Source organism: Macrosteles quadrilineatus, unplaced genomic scaffold (genome assembly GCF_028750875.1).
Source record: "Macrosteles quadrilineatus isolate MER2022 unplaced genomic scaffold, UCM_ALF_1.0 Scaffold_7__1_contigs__length_78375512, whole genome shotgun sequence".
Taxonomy (NCBI): Eukaryota; Metazoa; Arthropoda; class Insecta; order Hemiptera; family Cicadellidae; genus Macrosteles; species Macrosteles quadrilineatus.
In genome coordinates, this window is record NW_026542600.1 from 34,955,384 (window position 1) to 34,971,953 (window position 16,570).

The following is a 16,570-nucleotide window of genomic DNA, read 5'->3' on the forward strand; positions in this document are numbered from 1 at the left end:
TTTAGCTCGTGACATACGTCAACTCTTTAAACAAAGAACCAATTTTGTCGTAGTAAAAAACTGCTTAACACTGATTTGAAATACAACTTTTTTTAAAAATCCACCCCTCTTCTACCCATGTTGTATCTTGTTTATTTCAGTTTCACACTAGACCTGACCAGTGACCAAAATGGTTGAACACTCAGCGATTTTTATTGAGCGATACTGTCATAGATGGACGTTATAAACAGACGTTATAAGTGGACGTTTGGTTATGTTACTCTTGAATCATATAAATCAGGCTTTGTAGCTCAAAGAGTTGGATTTAGTTGATACAATTTAAAATTTAAATGTTCTGTCAACTAACTTGTGCATGTGTTTTTGTATATTTCTTTGAGCTAAATGAAACCTAACTTTAACTTATGTTAATATACCTATTTTTGAAACTCCTATGTATACTGACAGATTTTTTGAACAATTGATATGGATTGACAATTAATAATATTAATATAGATAATAAATATTCCGAGAAAACGAAAGTCTTAAACAACCACTTACGTCATGAAAGTCTAACATGTAAAAAATATATTGACGGTTTAATGAATTTACTTTTATAAGAATCAACTACTGCAGTACATATATTGTTGTTATAGCATGTATAAATGTGTACTACATGTTTATCCAGAAATAAAATCAAATTAATATACAGGGTGTCTCGTAAGTAAGTAAAAACATTTAGGAATAGGTAAGAGTGACGATTTTTAGGCACAAAATGAGGCGCACCAGCTTGACTATACTGTATTTTGCCTGGCCTGTACAACTAAAAATCGTGATTTATCATAAATCTCATTGTTCAATATTTTTAAGCTTGGTGTTTTTTATATTTATTTTAATATGTGTTGTTGATCTTGAAATTTGTTATTAAAACGGCAGTTTTTGAGTTATTGGGTTATAACAATTGAAATTATCACTATTTTTAAAGAAAAATATTATCATTTTTATTTTTCGCAAACAGTCAGTTGTTTACAAAATTAACAAAATTTTGTTTAGATATCTAAAACATTTTTTAAAATTTAATTTTTTTAATAAAAAAATATATAAATTTAATGCGACTGTATTGCTAACGTAAAAAGTTGTTACTCTTGAATGTCTTTTATTTTGGCCCATTTAGCTTATTCTTAAATTTATGGTACAGTAACTACTTACGGGACACATTGTAGAGTGTTTAACGATGATGTGTTTTAAAAACTGTCTTATCAATTCAGTTGAATTTGTTAACATTCTTAAAACGTAAAATGAACCTAAAAATGTAGCCTACAGTGTAAATAATAACATTCTAACGCCTATAGAAAACTTAGATAATATAAAGAGTTCTTAAAATATAATAAAGTGGATAATTTAATGCTTATTATCCTTTTTCATAATGACTGAACTATTCCCATTTGAAAAATACTAGACATAAGCTATATAAACTTTCAAAACCGGAGTTGTGGGATGATGAAGGGATAAAACACTTTAGATCAACACAAACAAACAAGCGGAATGAATCTGAACTGAAAATCAAGGATACACTTATTTAAATCTATACACGTTTTAAAACTCAAAAATATTTCTAGCTAATCACATGCACATTTAAATAAAATAGCGGATTTTTTAATAAAATATTTTTTTCTTAAAACGACTTAATCTTGAGTGAGGTTTAAATCTCAGAAAGGGCCATCAGTCTCTTAAAGAGCCTCTTAATCCAGCACTTGCTGCTTTGAGAGGAGCTCTCGACCTCTCATTTGGTCATCACTCGCCTTACTTTTGACGAATGTTAAATAAACTGAACAATAAACCATTTAAACAATACAATATTTACATCAATATATAACTACCATAAATGTGCCAGCGTTTTGTAGTAATAACATATAGTGTTACACATTCTATATCTGTCAAATTATTCTTTAATACCATGCCTCAATGGTAATATGTGGGAGGTTGGAGCTCATAAACATCATACAACTGTACTAAAAATAATATTAACTTCGTCCTTTTCTAATCAATAACAAGCTAACCATTCTTCATAATTGACAACTTGAATCTCTGCAAGAATGAGATTCACCATCTAATCCGAAACGAGATGTTGTATTTGTTAACAATGAGTAACATTTTCGCTAACAATTAACAAACTAGCCTTGATGCCTTGATAGACAGGTTATATGTATTTGAAACATTTCCGTGTTTTCTTGTCAAAATAATGTAATAGGTAACATACCTTTGTCAGTCTTCAGTCCTTAAATATAGCTAGGGATGATTAGTTTTGGGTCAAAGACCCATTTTCAAATCCACATAAAAATTAGTCCTTAAATCCGACCTAAGTCTAAGAAGGTTGCCGCAAACAGATTTCAAATATCTCAAATGGTTGAAAAGTTAAGGGGGGATGCAAGTTACTTTTCAGCCACCCTGTATATTAAAATATTGAAGACGGACTGAGCCATGTAACCTGGTAGATACTGTATCCATTACAAGGATATGGTTGACAGAATCAGTCATTTTCAGTTTGAATGTTGCTAAAAATATAGCATTATCTTACTTCAAAAATCAAAGATAATCACATTATCCCAAGCAAAATAACGTCAAAATAAATGTTAACAATCTAAGCTTCTTAAACAATTGCCAAATATTCTAGAACTCTTGAAAAAAATTAGAGATAATATATAAATAAGCAAGTACACTTCCAATGAAGTAGTTTATTTACTATACTTAGAGAGAACTATCCTATACTTAGTAGACTTAGGGGGAACAAACGTGTTTACTTTTTATGGATGTGACGTTCAAGATTAGATTTTTTCTAGCGTCAATTTCTGGCTGGTTCGTTTGATAATAATACACAAAATTCTGACAAAGCGGCTATCGTGCTTGTATTAGAATAAGAAATACAGAAGTGGCAAAAGATACACGTTGTGAACTAAAATATGTAATTTAAACAAAGAATTACTATTGTACTACTATTGTATCTGTAAACAGTATTTCGTTATACGAGGAATACCCATACAGTCCCTGGATGCAGGCATTAATTTTAAGTCCGTTTTCTATCCTATAGAATTCCATTAATCCGAAAGACTGGTCCGGATAAATGAGGGCTTACTGCCATTGCATGGCACAATCTTTTTAATATCTTAAGAAATAAGCTACCGATCTAAATATGACGGAAAGAATGAAGAATGTTGAAGAACGGAATTGCTTAGGATAAGGTAGGACCACAAGGCAGATTAGGGAACTGTAATGTTAAATTAGTTATCCTAATAAGGATGCAAATAGTGCGTAATGTGTACCTAGATTCATATATGTAATTTTTTTTATACAAAAGATTTAAGCAATACAAATATAGCTTAAACTTACCGGAGTACGAGCAGCTGAGCTCATCAGTTTTATGCTAACATCCCTGAAAAAGAAACAAAAATATAAAATGCATGGATTATAAAAAATATTATACCAGCTGTGTAAAGTTTGCTATTCAATAAAGTAACTCTAATAACCCGATCAAGGGTCTTGATGATCCTCGTTCCACGGCCACAACTAAGATAAAATTTACCTTAGAGATATTTGGTACGCTACAAGTAGTTAGTTGTCTAATTTTTTATAATTATAACTAATAAATTTATTCGATGGAATTGCTCCAAAAAATCCATGATCCATAAATGATCCATCTCAATATAGTTGTGCCTCTTTCATTGATTTTCCATAAACGTTCTACCTTTTTTAGTTTTTCAGCAAAGTTTTAGATTTAGTTTTGGTTTAAAAGGTAAGATTTAAAAATGTAACTATCATTGTTTCAGAGCCAGAATTCCTTTATCCTTATACTGTATCTCGTTTATTTCTTTACTATGAATCCCTACAGCTGATTCCAATAGAGCCATCACGGTAGAATACTACACTTCAATACGAATAAATAAGCAGAATAAAATTGCATTGAATGTTTTATCAATAAGATAGAGTTTAGTTATGATTTGTGAATACTATTTTATAGTAAATATAGTTGGAAGAAGCTCTATTAACTTCTCAGTTTTTTTAATGTGAAAACGTCCATAATTTGGTCTTATTTCGTCCAAAATTCCCACTTGCAGACTTTTATATTTGTGTATATAAAACATCTTTCATTATTGTACATGTTTAAAATGAATAAATAGATAGAATTGCTATGAACAAATATACTGCTATTCATATGGAATAGCACAAGAGACATTTTGCAATGTATTGATCATATACGCTGAAAACTTGTAGTTTGACCTGGAACTGAGCATTAACCACTTGTATACCATAGCCCACAACAATTATCAACTACAGTCCCGTTCTAGTTCAAACCAACTGGAAAACCAATCAAGCCTTCAGAAACAAGCTTGGTCGATGGAACTAATAGTCTGCCTAGTAATTCTAACCACTCCTCTTATAGTCTACCTATTTTAAACACTTACAAATGTTAATGAATCAATATTTAACAAGATTACAACTGGAAAATACGAAATATGTATTACTAGGATGTATAAGTAAGAAATAAAAGTATTAATTGATACAAATACCAAAACGTCAACAACGGTAAACATAAAATAACAAATGACTTTCATACCTCGGGTGTGTATTCTTTTTATTGGAAAATTACGACCATTGAAGCAGGCCTAGAGACAAAGCTAAATCTATTTGATTTGTAAGTTTTATTGAAACCGATTTAAAAAAGGAATTTCGCCGTTTGCCCTTTGAAGGTACATTAGTTCAATTGAAGCAGTGTAAGAGAAAAACTAAAAATTGTTGTTCTGTTGCTGAAAAACTAAAAGAAGTAGAACGTTCATGGAAAATCAAAGAAAGAGGCACAATTGCATTAAGATGGACCATGGATTTTTTTGGAGCAAATCCAATGAATTAATTTATACGTTATAATTATAAAAAATGAGACAACTAACTACTTGTAGCGTACTGAATATCTCTACAAGTTTAAATTTCTCAATGATTTTATTGACTACCATGTTTGTCAGTAAGTTTTTTCATACATAAACAAAAGTTAAAACTCCCCTAAATAACTCTCTACATAAGTTACGCAGCCAATAATACAAAGACAACACAGGTAACCAAGACACTTAGAATAATAAAGAAGTATTCTAAATATTTATTAGTCCGCCTCCAAACACAGATTTCAATTATGAAAAATATTTTAAAAGAGTAACAACCAAGTTTATGGGGCTACAAGCCCCTCAAAAATCTCTTATGATCGGTTGATAATGGTGCAAGAACGTACACAAATGAATATAGGTTAACACGGGGTAGTAACAACTTTCGAACAACCAGACTGGTTTCTTTCAAAAAATTAAATAGCTTTAAAACTAATAAATTACCTTATAGCATACGATTTTGAACATGTACTTTATAGTGTAAGAAATTGAATATTAGATTTATTTACGAATAAAAAAACATTTCCTTCGAAAATTAGAACAAAAGAAATTGATAAATGGCTCTAGATGATGAGTTGTGAACAGTTTCGACCGAAGATTAAGCATGAACTGCTCTGTTCGTCGTTACCAGCCTTTCTTGGATTTGAAGTATTTGAGAGTGTTAACATTAATTAAGCTGCAATTGCTTGGTTCTAAATAAAAAAATTAAAATTAACAATATAGACGAGTATTAATATGCATTTCCCTTTATATTTTTAAGAAATCAATTCAAAACGTCAACCTTCGTAAAACACTTACTTGTGTAGCCTTCCTGCAGAAATGGGTAGTTTTGAATAAGCTGTGTTGACCCTTATCTACTTAGCCTTCAAATCAAAACATCAAACATGTTTCAAATAAAAGCCTCAAATTTATAGTACACATTAAACAATCTCAACATTTGAGTATTGAGTTACTCCTGATGCATGGTTTATAGTCGATTACCTTTAAAATAAATTTTCAGAACCTGCACTTTACATGTAATTGCACTTTACATGTACGTGTCTGCTATTGCAAATAAACTCTTTTAGTTTTATTATTCATGTAAATTTTAACAGATTCTGCAATATGATGGTAAGTTTACAAGCAGTGTCCAAATTCACGAGGCTAGTGAAAAGAGTAATTGAGAACTTCCAAAATGACAAATCAGAAGAGATGTCTTACTTTACTGCATCATTAGTCCACTGAGGCCGATACGACGATTGTACATCACAATTGGAATATTGTTTCCGTATAGCTGTGATTCAAACACATTTCAATGCATCAACTGAGTTTCCATTACTGTCTGTTAATGAGAATAACGAATCTATAAGACTTCGTTCAGAAACCAAATGAATATCAAATTGTTGGTTATAATAGTTTTGTGAAAACGAGGATAACTGGCTTTCAATATTGAAACCTTTTTCCCTATTTGTTTTCTTGGAAAAGCTATATTGGGTGAAATTGCAAACTAATTTAGTAATTTCTAGTATTTGTTTCCTCAATAATTGGGATGCATCACGATGTCACAGTCCAATAACCCCTGTTTCCAATCGTTGGGATGGGTAGATATGGAAATTCGTGTAATGAAAGCATGTTTTAAACCGACGTGTTTCCCACTAAATACGTACGGAGATTTACTGGTGTGAAATTCACTGTACGTTTGATTCCATATTATTTATGCATTTGTCCATGAGGAAAAGAGTTTTTCTTACAGTAACATATTGCTTACTTTTTTAGTTATATTTTGCATAAACAAAATAGCTGCTTTCAAGGAGTTCGTTATGGAGTTAAAGTAATGTTTTCATACCCAGGATAATTCAAAATATTAGCTGGAGTCCAGGAAATCGGCTGTATATTTTTCCCTTGTTTAAAAGATGTTGAGTAAGAAAGCTGTTGCGATTAAGAAATTTGTTATCATATCATATTAAAACTTATTTAAGTTTATCACCAAGTTACATTATATATTTTACAACATGTAAAAACCTATTTCTTCTTTTTTAGGATGATTCGTAGAGTAAGCTCTGATGCATCTAAATTATTGTCAAATGTTACATACGAAATAGGCAAACATTAGTAACAGCTGATGTTTGTATAATACTTATTGAAACCAAGCAAATTAAATAATTTTCAAGAGCTAGCTTTTGAAAATTATAATAGTCTATACATTTTTGTTGTTTGAATTAGTTAGCTTATACAGGGCGTTTCTCGGGAACCCTGACAAACTTCGGGAAATGATTCCTTGGATAAAAACGTCCTATAAGCATAGTTTCTAAACTCTTTCTTTTCTATGTATACGTAAAAGTAGGTTTTTTAAGGTTTCAGTGTATCCGTTGAACATTTCGACCTCTAGATTGAAAAATTGGCAAAATAATTTGATAAAAATTGCATTTCTAGATAGGACTTTAAATTGTAAAGAAATTTCGTTACTATTTTGAGCAAACATGTTGTGTATAACTGGGAGAAATTCATTGAAAAATATAATATTTCCGAAAAAAAATCAAGATACAAAAATAATTTCTCGTGTTCGACAGCTCTTCAAAATTATAACTATTCAAGCTTTTGGCTTGCAACTTGACCAAAAGTTGTATAATTTAAGAAAGGACAAGTATATATGATTTAAGTATACATTTTATGGGATTATTTTTGTCGAAATCTAAATATTGGAAAGTATCAAAAATTAGTTAAGCTAAGCGAAATAAACAAAAATGTATATTTAGCTTATTTTTAAAAACATCTTAATAAAAGCTGGTACTTTTCGTACAACATTGGACTCTGGTCGAGAAGAGTCAATTTTGGGGATTAAGGCCTAGTGAAATATACTATTAGAAGATATGGAAACAGGCCATATAAAATTTCATGATTATAAAGGGTTATTTTAAATGTACGTAGGCCTAGAAAATGAAATTCCCTATAGGGAAGTAGCCACTACCACCATAGGTGTCACGGCAAGACCTAGAGCCGGGAGCGATATACTTTCTCATTTTGATGTCTCTAGACACTCGTTCAAATGTTTAAATATATAATATATTCTTTCAAAATGAGACAGACGATAACTGTGGGAGACACATTTAAGCTTTATAATTTCAATTACTATTTTCTATTTTCCATTTTGACTACAACTCCAGCTAGGCAATTAGATGTTTACTTCACACTAGTTCAGTCATAATTAATCTCCTCTCTAGCCTAAGAAGAGCCAAGATTTGTTATTTGTTGCTGCATTAAATGATACTGATAAGTGATAATTATTAAACACTTATACATAACGTGAACAGTGAATTTCTTGGAGCAAAGAAGATTGTTTCCAAACCAAGTTTGTGAACAGAGTTTCACATTTCCACTTGTTCCTTCATTGCGTAATTGTTTTCGATTACTGTGATCCTAAACATGTAACAACTATATATTGGATGATTTGTTAATAATAGTGCTTCAAGTTCGTAATAGCAATTTATTTACACACCCGTTCAGCTATTGAGTGTTAAGTATTTAATCCGAGCTAAGCAGTTGTGCCATTCTAGAAATAAGCTAAGGTGTTTTATTCACCATTTGTAGAATTTTGGAAATTCAAAATTAATTTAACCAATCGTAAACTAGTTATTCTCACAGGATGATTTAAATTAATGAAACTGAACCAAGAGTGAACCAAGAGTGATTGTTAAAAATCTAAAGGAGTTAACCAAGCAATATAACTTATGGTGTTTTACTGGTTATAAATAAATAAAATGTAATACTGAATTTGTTTTAATTACATTCACTAATACAATCGCATTATTACACAGTTATATGCACTCATATATCCATGAAAATTCTTTTTGCTCTCTGAATAACATACATAGGTCAATATTTTGTTGTCCAATAATTGTTGTTGGTGAGTAGGTATTTCGATGAATTAGGAATCCATGGTATCGATGTCGTTCGTTAACGTATCGGTGCCGCCATTAAAATGTATCGGTGTAATAATTGTAATGTAAAAGATACTAAATACATTTTAGATAATGAATATTTGATATTCCCGTGGGTTGTAGATTGAGAAAATCTAGAGAATACGTTATTTTGTAAAAGTGGATGGCTGTGGGGGAGTGATATTTGGTGGTTGACAACGATTTCTCCTAAACAAAGGATCTATTCGTCTTTCTTTGCTGCACGCCTCAAAGAGCAAAGCCAATTTAAAATGTAGCCTACGCTTCAACTACCTTAAATACAGCTGTATTGAACAAGATTTGTAAAAGTAAAAAAAAGATTACCTTTTGTTTTGTTTTGTTGTTCAATGTACCATTTTGCGAGTAACTATAATTACTTAATCCCGTTTATTAGAAGGAAAAATAATATTTTGTCATTAACTAACCCCAATTTAAAATATATGACATTTTTTCGTGTGGAAATATCTGCAATATTAAAATGGTTCTCCTCGCTATGCAGACCTATATACAGGGTGTTTTTAAACGCAACTCAAATTACAAGTACCAAGAAACACTGTCAAAAGATGAAAACATAAAGCTCATAAGTTGGTAGCCAATAAGATTAAACCTTGTAAACAACAATGCAACTATTTATAATTTATCAGCTTTTTGGCAATGGCCAATGAAGTAAAGAAAACATGAATACTAAATTATGGTCAAGTGAACGACCAGGTTATTGCATAGCATAGTCATTAGTCTTATTCATTAACGAAATGAAATATGTAAAAAAATTAATAAAGTAGGCCTTCTATGACCACTTTCTATTTTGAGCTTATCTAGCTTTTTTAATCGAATCTATTGTTTAAGTAAAAGTTGATATGAGTCCACCATAAATAAACAATAAATAAAATCCACTCTCAATAGAATTTGGTTGAAAATAATTAAAAGTAATGCCGAGATATTCCACTCTACACAAGATGGTCAGTGGGAATAACTGCTTCAATTACACTGTCAATTGAATTAGTTTTTAATTATCGCCATGCATGGTTTTAAGGTATTTTGCCACTTCAATATCTGAATAAGGTATTTAACGCAAAAAAGCTTGTCATTGTTCATAACGACTGTTTCATAGAGTTGTAACAAAAATTAAAACGATTTCCGTGCCTGCTGTGTTAAGTAGTATAAAGTAGAAAAGTGTATTTTAGATCCATTATAAAAAGGTTTGACAATTTGTATTTATTTATTTACATAAAAAATTCAATTAAAAAACCCGAACACACCTGTTGCGTAGCATAAAATCTACTATCAAAGTATACTTTGCTAAAATTATTGCTGAAGATCTAAAATAATATCATCGTAAAATGTTCATGTTCTATTGAATGATATTATTTTTGCTACAGTAAATTTACATAGCGTAATCCTATAGTATTAGGATATGATGCAGTTATATTTTATTATTATATTTTGTTATATTTTATGCCAATCCACTGTGTAGTAGTAAACATTTGATAAATAGATAGGTAGGTATGAATATGCATTAGGTAGTAATAGTGTTCTAGATGTAAATTGTGTAAATATGACAAGTTATTAGACAGAATCATACACTAAGTCTCAAAATGACATTACACAATTTAGTAAACCCAACTACGTAATATAGAGCTAATAATAGTCAAGCTAAAAGATGTTACACATTTAAAAATAAACATTCAATAGTTTGAAGAAGCCACTTTTTGGAAAGCTCTTGTGCAGATATTGTTAGGTGGGAGCTCACTTAATAGATTTGTGTAGACTATTAATTATTTCAATGTGTTTAAAATCAAATTGTGCTTATAATCAAACTATACTTATTAGACTGAATAATATATTTTTAACCACCCAATCAAAATATAAAATTATCTTAATCTACTAAACAACAAAAGTCGATAATGATTGACGCCATGAAACAATATTATGTAACATTTGATTTTCATGACACAAGTATTTTAAGTTGTACCGTCTTTATCTTATTATAGTGAAATATATATATCCTCAAATATAATATATTTCATTCTAAGCTGGGGCCGGGTTTATTTCGCATATATATATATATATTTGTATACAATTTGGTTACACAACAAATTATTCATACAGACTCAACACTTAACAATTTAAAGTTACAAGTAATAATTTAGTTCAACGCATATTTAGTACTGATAACCGGAACTGTTATTTAACCTAGTAGAAAGTAACCTAGTAAAGTAGATTCAACCTGTAGGAATATTTAGTTACAAAACTTGTAATAAAACAGAATAAATACATTTAAACGTGAAAATCGTCAAAAGAGATTTTAGGTTTATGTATAATTTAATGCATGCCTCGTGTTTGTAGCTTCCCTACAAAGTTATAGCTACGAGACACAAGGCATGAATTATAAGTGAATATCGAATGCTTACTCGCGAGTCACTGGATCGATCTATGCAACTAGTTGTTTACGTCCGGCACCACACACGACAACATTCAGTAAAGGGTGGTGATAATTGAGACCATTCTCACTCTCAAACTTAAGGGTGGTATTTTGAAAGATGACGCCCTACCTTGCTTATGACGCACACCGAGTCCAGAATACAACTGGGAGATGTTCCTAAAAGGTTGAGGGTCGTCGGGTGAGGCTGGGGAACGACTGAGAGTAACACCAACTTGGAGTCTGCGCCGCTCGGCCCCTAACTTCGATCCTGTTCAGTAACCATTCATGGGCTAAATACATCTCTATACCTTTTGATCCTTTACAGGTTTGAGGAAGGCTGTTTAAATTTCAGAAGGCAACGAACACTATGAAGACATGGTGGTAGAGAGTTCAAATTATTCTGTTTGTTTTTGTTGGATATAGGCAGGGCATGAATCGTATTTTAATAAAATATGTGTTAATTTGGTTCTAAAATACTGTTAAAAGATCAAGTTAAGAAAAAATTCATGTTGAAATTGCATTGCTGTGTAAAGTATATTATGATATTTTAAAACAGAGTACTAGAATTGAGCTAAGCAAAACAAAATTTTAAGGGGAGTGTTTGGTATTCCAAACACTCCCCTTAAAATTTTAAACATAATGAGGCCCTGTCGCGGCTGACTTCGTTATGTTGTTTATCTTGGTATATATCGGCACACCCTGCTCAGTAGTGCGTATATATTTATACAACAGCCAAATAAATACAAATACAGATGTTAAAGCAGCGTGGCGTACTAAGGGAAATCGTAGTTAATTAAATTCTTATCAAAATAGGACCAAAGCATATAACAATACGTACTTGGACAAATGACAAAAAAACAACTCTTAGAAGTTAAATGAGGGGTTAGGTTTGCTGCCACAAAGAAAAATACATTATATTATTTATTTAGATGAATTTTATCAAATATACCATAAAATAAGGAAACTCGCCATTTTTATTTCTGTTCAATTACTATACTCTTCTGTGGGTGGTTTTGTTGTGTTTCCAAGGCTTAGAGTGGGTTTTTGTATCGTTCTTTTAATGTTTTAAAACTATATGCTTTCACATCTGAGAGAAGGACCTGTATTTTACTAATCAGGATCAAAATACTGGCGTAATGTCAAGTTCTTTGAGTGAAACCTCAAACATTAGTTTTAAACGTGCTGCCCTTCTTTTACTATCGGAAAGAACGAACAACCCTCCTCCTATAGTGCAGGAAAAAAGTGTAAAATTTAGCCTAATAGTGGAATTTTAATTTATCAGGCTGAAAATTGGTGGAGATGTCGTACATACAGCTGGGAACATCATACTAAAATTCCCAAAAAATCCCACTTGGGCAACATGCCGCCATCCTGGAAAATGGCCGCCATAATGGATTTCCACCCCCTTGTTTCACATATTCAAGCATAAAACCACTCCTAATTGTGATAAAAACGTGCAGTTTCTTCAAAATTATCCGTCGGGATGTAATTCAAATATTTAGAGCGAATGTAAATAATTGTGTATAGTAATTTAACATTTTCATGCAAAAAATAACAAAAGAATAATTGAAGGGTAATAGTAGTCTTGCATTCAAAATTGATTTAAGACCTCTTTTACTCGTTGGGGGGAAAACTAACCAGTATAAATTTTTTGGAACAGGTCAATACGCACATGAAAATGTAATTATATTTGTTTTTGGTCTATAAGTATACCGTCATATTGAAGTTGAACGTGCGTTTGCAGCCTAAGTTTTAGACCGCGTCGTGGTGGAGACTGTAATAGAATGCTGTAAATGGAACGAGTTCGCATGCAGCATGTTGAAGTAAGGGGATATGTTTCCACATTAAAAACCCTTTAGGAGATCAGACAAGATACAGTCACATTTAGCCATGGGAAATGTGCCGGGTAATATTCCAATTAGATTAGCTATTCTATCAAATCATGTGTCTTGTCCGTAATGATTAACAGTTGTAGACATGTTTTTGTATTACGAGTTGGCACCATTACCACCAGCATTATTCAACGATGTGACCATTAGAAAAACCAATAAGGCTGCGTTAAGGACCATGAGGGATAAATTGTGTCCTCCTACGGATTGTCTTCCACTAGCTCCAAACTTTGTGATAGATGGTGGGTATCTTCTTCACAGGGTAGTCTGGCCAAAACCGGCTATTTTCTCTGACATTTTTGTAAGGCGTACCAGACATACATAGTAAAACATTACGTAAATAAAGTCATTGTTGTTTTCGACGGATTCCAGGAAAGTACTATGAAGGATGTAGAACACGTTAGGCGAACGTTTAAAGCGACATCTGCCGAAGTTCTTGTTGGTTCTGATGTGCAAGTGGTATTCCAGCAGCATCCATTCTTAGCCAACGCAACCAATGAAACAAGGCTCATTGATCAATTAGTAAGCCATCCAAACAGAAACTGAATACAAGCGGTCCATGCAAAAGCTTATGCAGACCGTCTAATTGTCCAAACCGCCATCCTACTAGCCAATAAAGAAAAAACTCTGCAATTGTTGGAAAGAACACTGAGGCATTCGTCCTGTAATTGACCCTTACTGACCCTGACAAAAATATCTCAATGCTCATTCCACTTTCAAAAGCTCATTAGCAAAAGATATTTTCATCCACAGCACTGCAAAATAGTATGGACAATGTCAACGAGCATCTTCTTTTCCTGCATTCTTTGTCCGGTTGTGATACCACGTCAGCGACCTACAGAAAAGGGAAGATACAAGCCTTCAATGTTCTGAAGAAATTACAAATGAGGAATTTCTTGTAGCCTTATATATTGTAGCCTTTTTGGAAGAAAAAGCGGTCAGGGACTCAAAAGAACTCAATATAAACAGTACCTGAAAGTAATATCAAAACGTCTTGACTTTTAATTTGTACACCTTAGAGTGTATCACCAGGTTCAAGAATGGCTAGGGGTTTCTCTTCCACCTACAGAGTGGGGATGGAAAAAGAACGAAATAGGTACATTTACCCAAATTCCTACTTCAATGCCCCTTTACCTGACAACCTCCTCAACTTGATTAGATGTGCATGTAAGACTGGATGTAACAGGGGTTGTGGATGTCTGAAAATTGGTTATCTTGATCACGATTGTGTAACTATTGCACCAACGGTTGTGGTAACAGGATCAATGCCACATCTGTACTAAATGAAAAATTGGACATTAATGTACCTGATTTACCAACCCAGTCCCGTTCTGACCGGAAAGTCAACACAACCGACATGCAAATTATTTCATTCCACTTTGCAGCAAGAGGAAAAAGTCACATCAAAGAAAATAGTTTTTATAACTCACCAACTTATCAATTGTCTAACAGAATATATTTAGTTTTTTGGAGTTTATATAAAAAAGAAAAATATTATGTATCAAATAAAAGTTTGTTATAAAAGTAATAGTAACACAACTGTTTATTTACTATTAGTAATTTAATTCCATTCACAGAATTGTATTACAGTCACCAACATGATGCTGTCTAAAACGTAGGCTGCAATCACATGTCCAGCGTCAATATGACGGCATACATATAGACCAAAAACAAATATAATTACATATTCTTGTGTGCCTTGACTTGTTCTATAAGATTTAATCAGAGAAGTTTTTCCCCGATGAGTAAAAGAGGTCTTAAATCAATTTTGAATGCAAGACCAGTATTAGCCTCCAATTATTTTTGTCTAATTCTTATAACTATATATAATGGCTCTAATTTTAATTACATCCTGACAAATAACTTTGAAGAAACTGCACGTTTTTATCACAATTAGGAGTGGTTTTATGCTTGAATATGTGACACAAGGAGGGAAATCCATTATGGCGGCCATTTTCCAAGATGGCGGGATGTTGCCCAAGTGGGATTTTTTGGGAATTTTAGTATGATGCTCCCAGCTGTACGTACAACATTTCCACCGATTTTCAGCCTGATAAATTAAAATTCTTGAATCCAACACTATTTTCCTGCACTACTAGCCCAAATGGGCTAAAGCTGCAAATTCAATTAAAATCATTTTACTTTATACGTTGAATAATCATTGATAAAAACGATGAACATTTACTACCTAGAGATATATAAATACGTAACAGTGGTCCTGGGTTTTATTTCCACTAGTAAGACTACAGAAATAGCCACTACTCTATAAAACCCTCCACGCTACTACCGATTCATATATACTGTATGCATAAGAGTACAGTACTGTAGCCTCAGACTTTGGTTTTACTATACAAGTTGACTACAGAAATAGCCACAGGATAATTTTGTGAAAAATACAAACACATAAAATTTTCATGTATTGGAATTATTTCTTACCATTATGACTACTACAACATTCTTTTGTTCAAAGAAGAAAACTGAAAAATACAAATTCATTATTTAAAATCTAGGATCAAGCTGACACTTAGCACCATAGCAACATAATGAGGCCCTGTCGCGGCTGACTTCGTTATGTTGTTTATCTTGGTATATATCGGCACACCCTGCTCAGTAGTGCGTCCGTGCGTTGATCAATAACTAATGTAGGCGTACTAATGAGGTCACAAAGGTCAACAGCTTTTCAATAATTGAAGATACAAACTTATATTGCTCTTGTTACTAACGATACTTAGTGTAGAGCGATTTATACTTCCATCGTTTGATTGCGTACTTTAATGTATTCAGTGGTTTAAGGGATTTTAAGATCCAGGAATTTAAATGAACAATCTTACTTTTGTGGATATCACACATTTGGGGTGATTTCATCTGGTATTAATCCATCTTTGAGATTTCACAGTTCTACTATTTTAAAGCGTCTGTTATGTGTCAAGCAGTGTGTTGTCCCTATAAGACAACCCTGTAGGCAAACCTGTAGAATAAGCAAATTTCCATTTACAGTACATGCCTTGATTTCCACTAAAAAAGTCCCATAAAATTGTCATATTTATTTTCTATTTAAATCATTAATTTTAGTTATTACTTAGGTTTGCTGCTACGGGGAAGATAATGAGGTTTGTTTTATATTTAAATGTTGATAGCTTAGTATGAAATAAACACAATTTCCAAATTTTATTTACAAACAAGTTATAAACATATGAAAATTTCAATACATTCAAATATTTTTCTTCATGATCTTAAGAACATAAGAAAACGTTCGCTGACCCCAGTCATAGGAATAAAAAAGAAAAAAACGATAAACGCAAGATCTCAAGTTCAAGTCACGTTCTCATGGGCAAAGAACTGGCTGAGAACAAGCCAGGCATATATTGAATTTCTATCTCAAATGCATTGTCGAAGAAATTCTAACCGATGGGAACAATC

At 32.1% G+C, this 16,570-nt stretch overlaps 1 protein-coding gene across 1 annotated transcript in view; it reads right to left on the reverse strand.

Moving 5' to 3' along the window:
• LOC128998590 (uncharacterized) overlaps positions 1 to 11,469 on the reverse strand; it is a 56,474-nt gene extending 45,005 nt beyond the window's left edge. The window contains exons 1-2 of the mRNA XM_054424795.1: positions 11,392 to 11,469; positions 3,364 to 3,406 (exon numbers count right to left, since the gene is read on the reverse strand). Coding sequence (XP_054280770.1) covers positions 3,364 to 3,387 — 24 coding nt within the window. The 5' untranslated portion in view covers positions 3,388 to 3,406; positions 11,392 to 11,469. The remainder of the gene's footprint in view (positions 1 to 3,363; positions 3,407 to 11,391) is intronic.
• Positions 11,470 to 16,570: the final 5,101 nt, after the last annotated feature.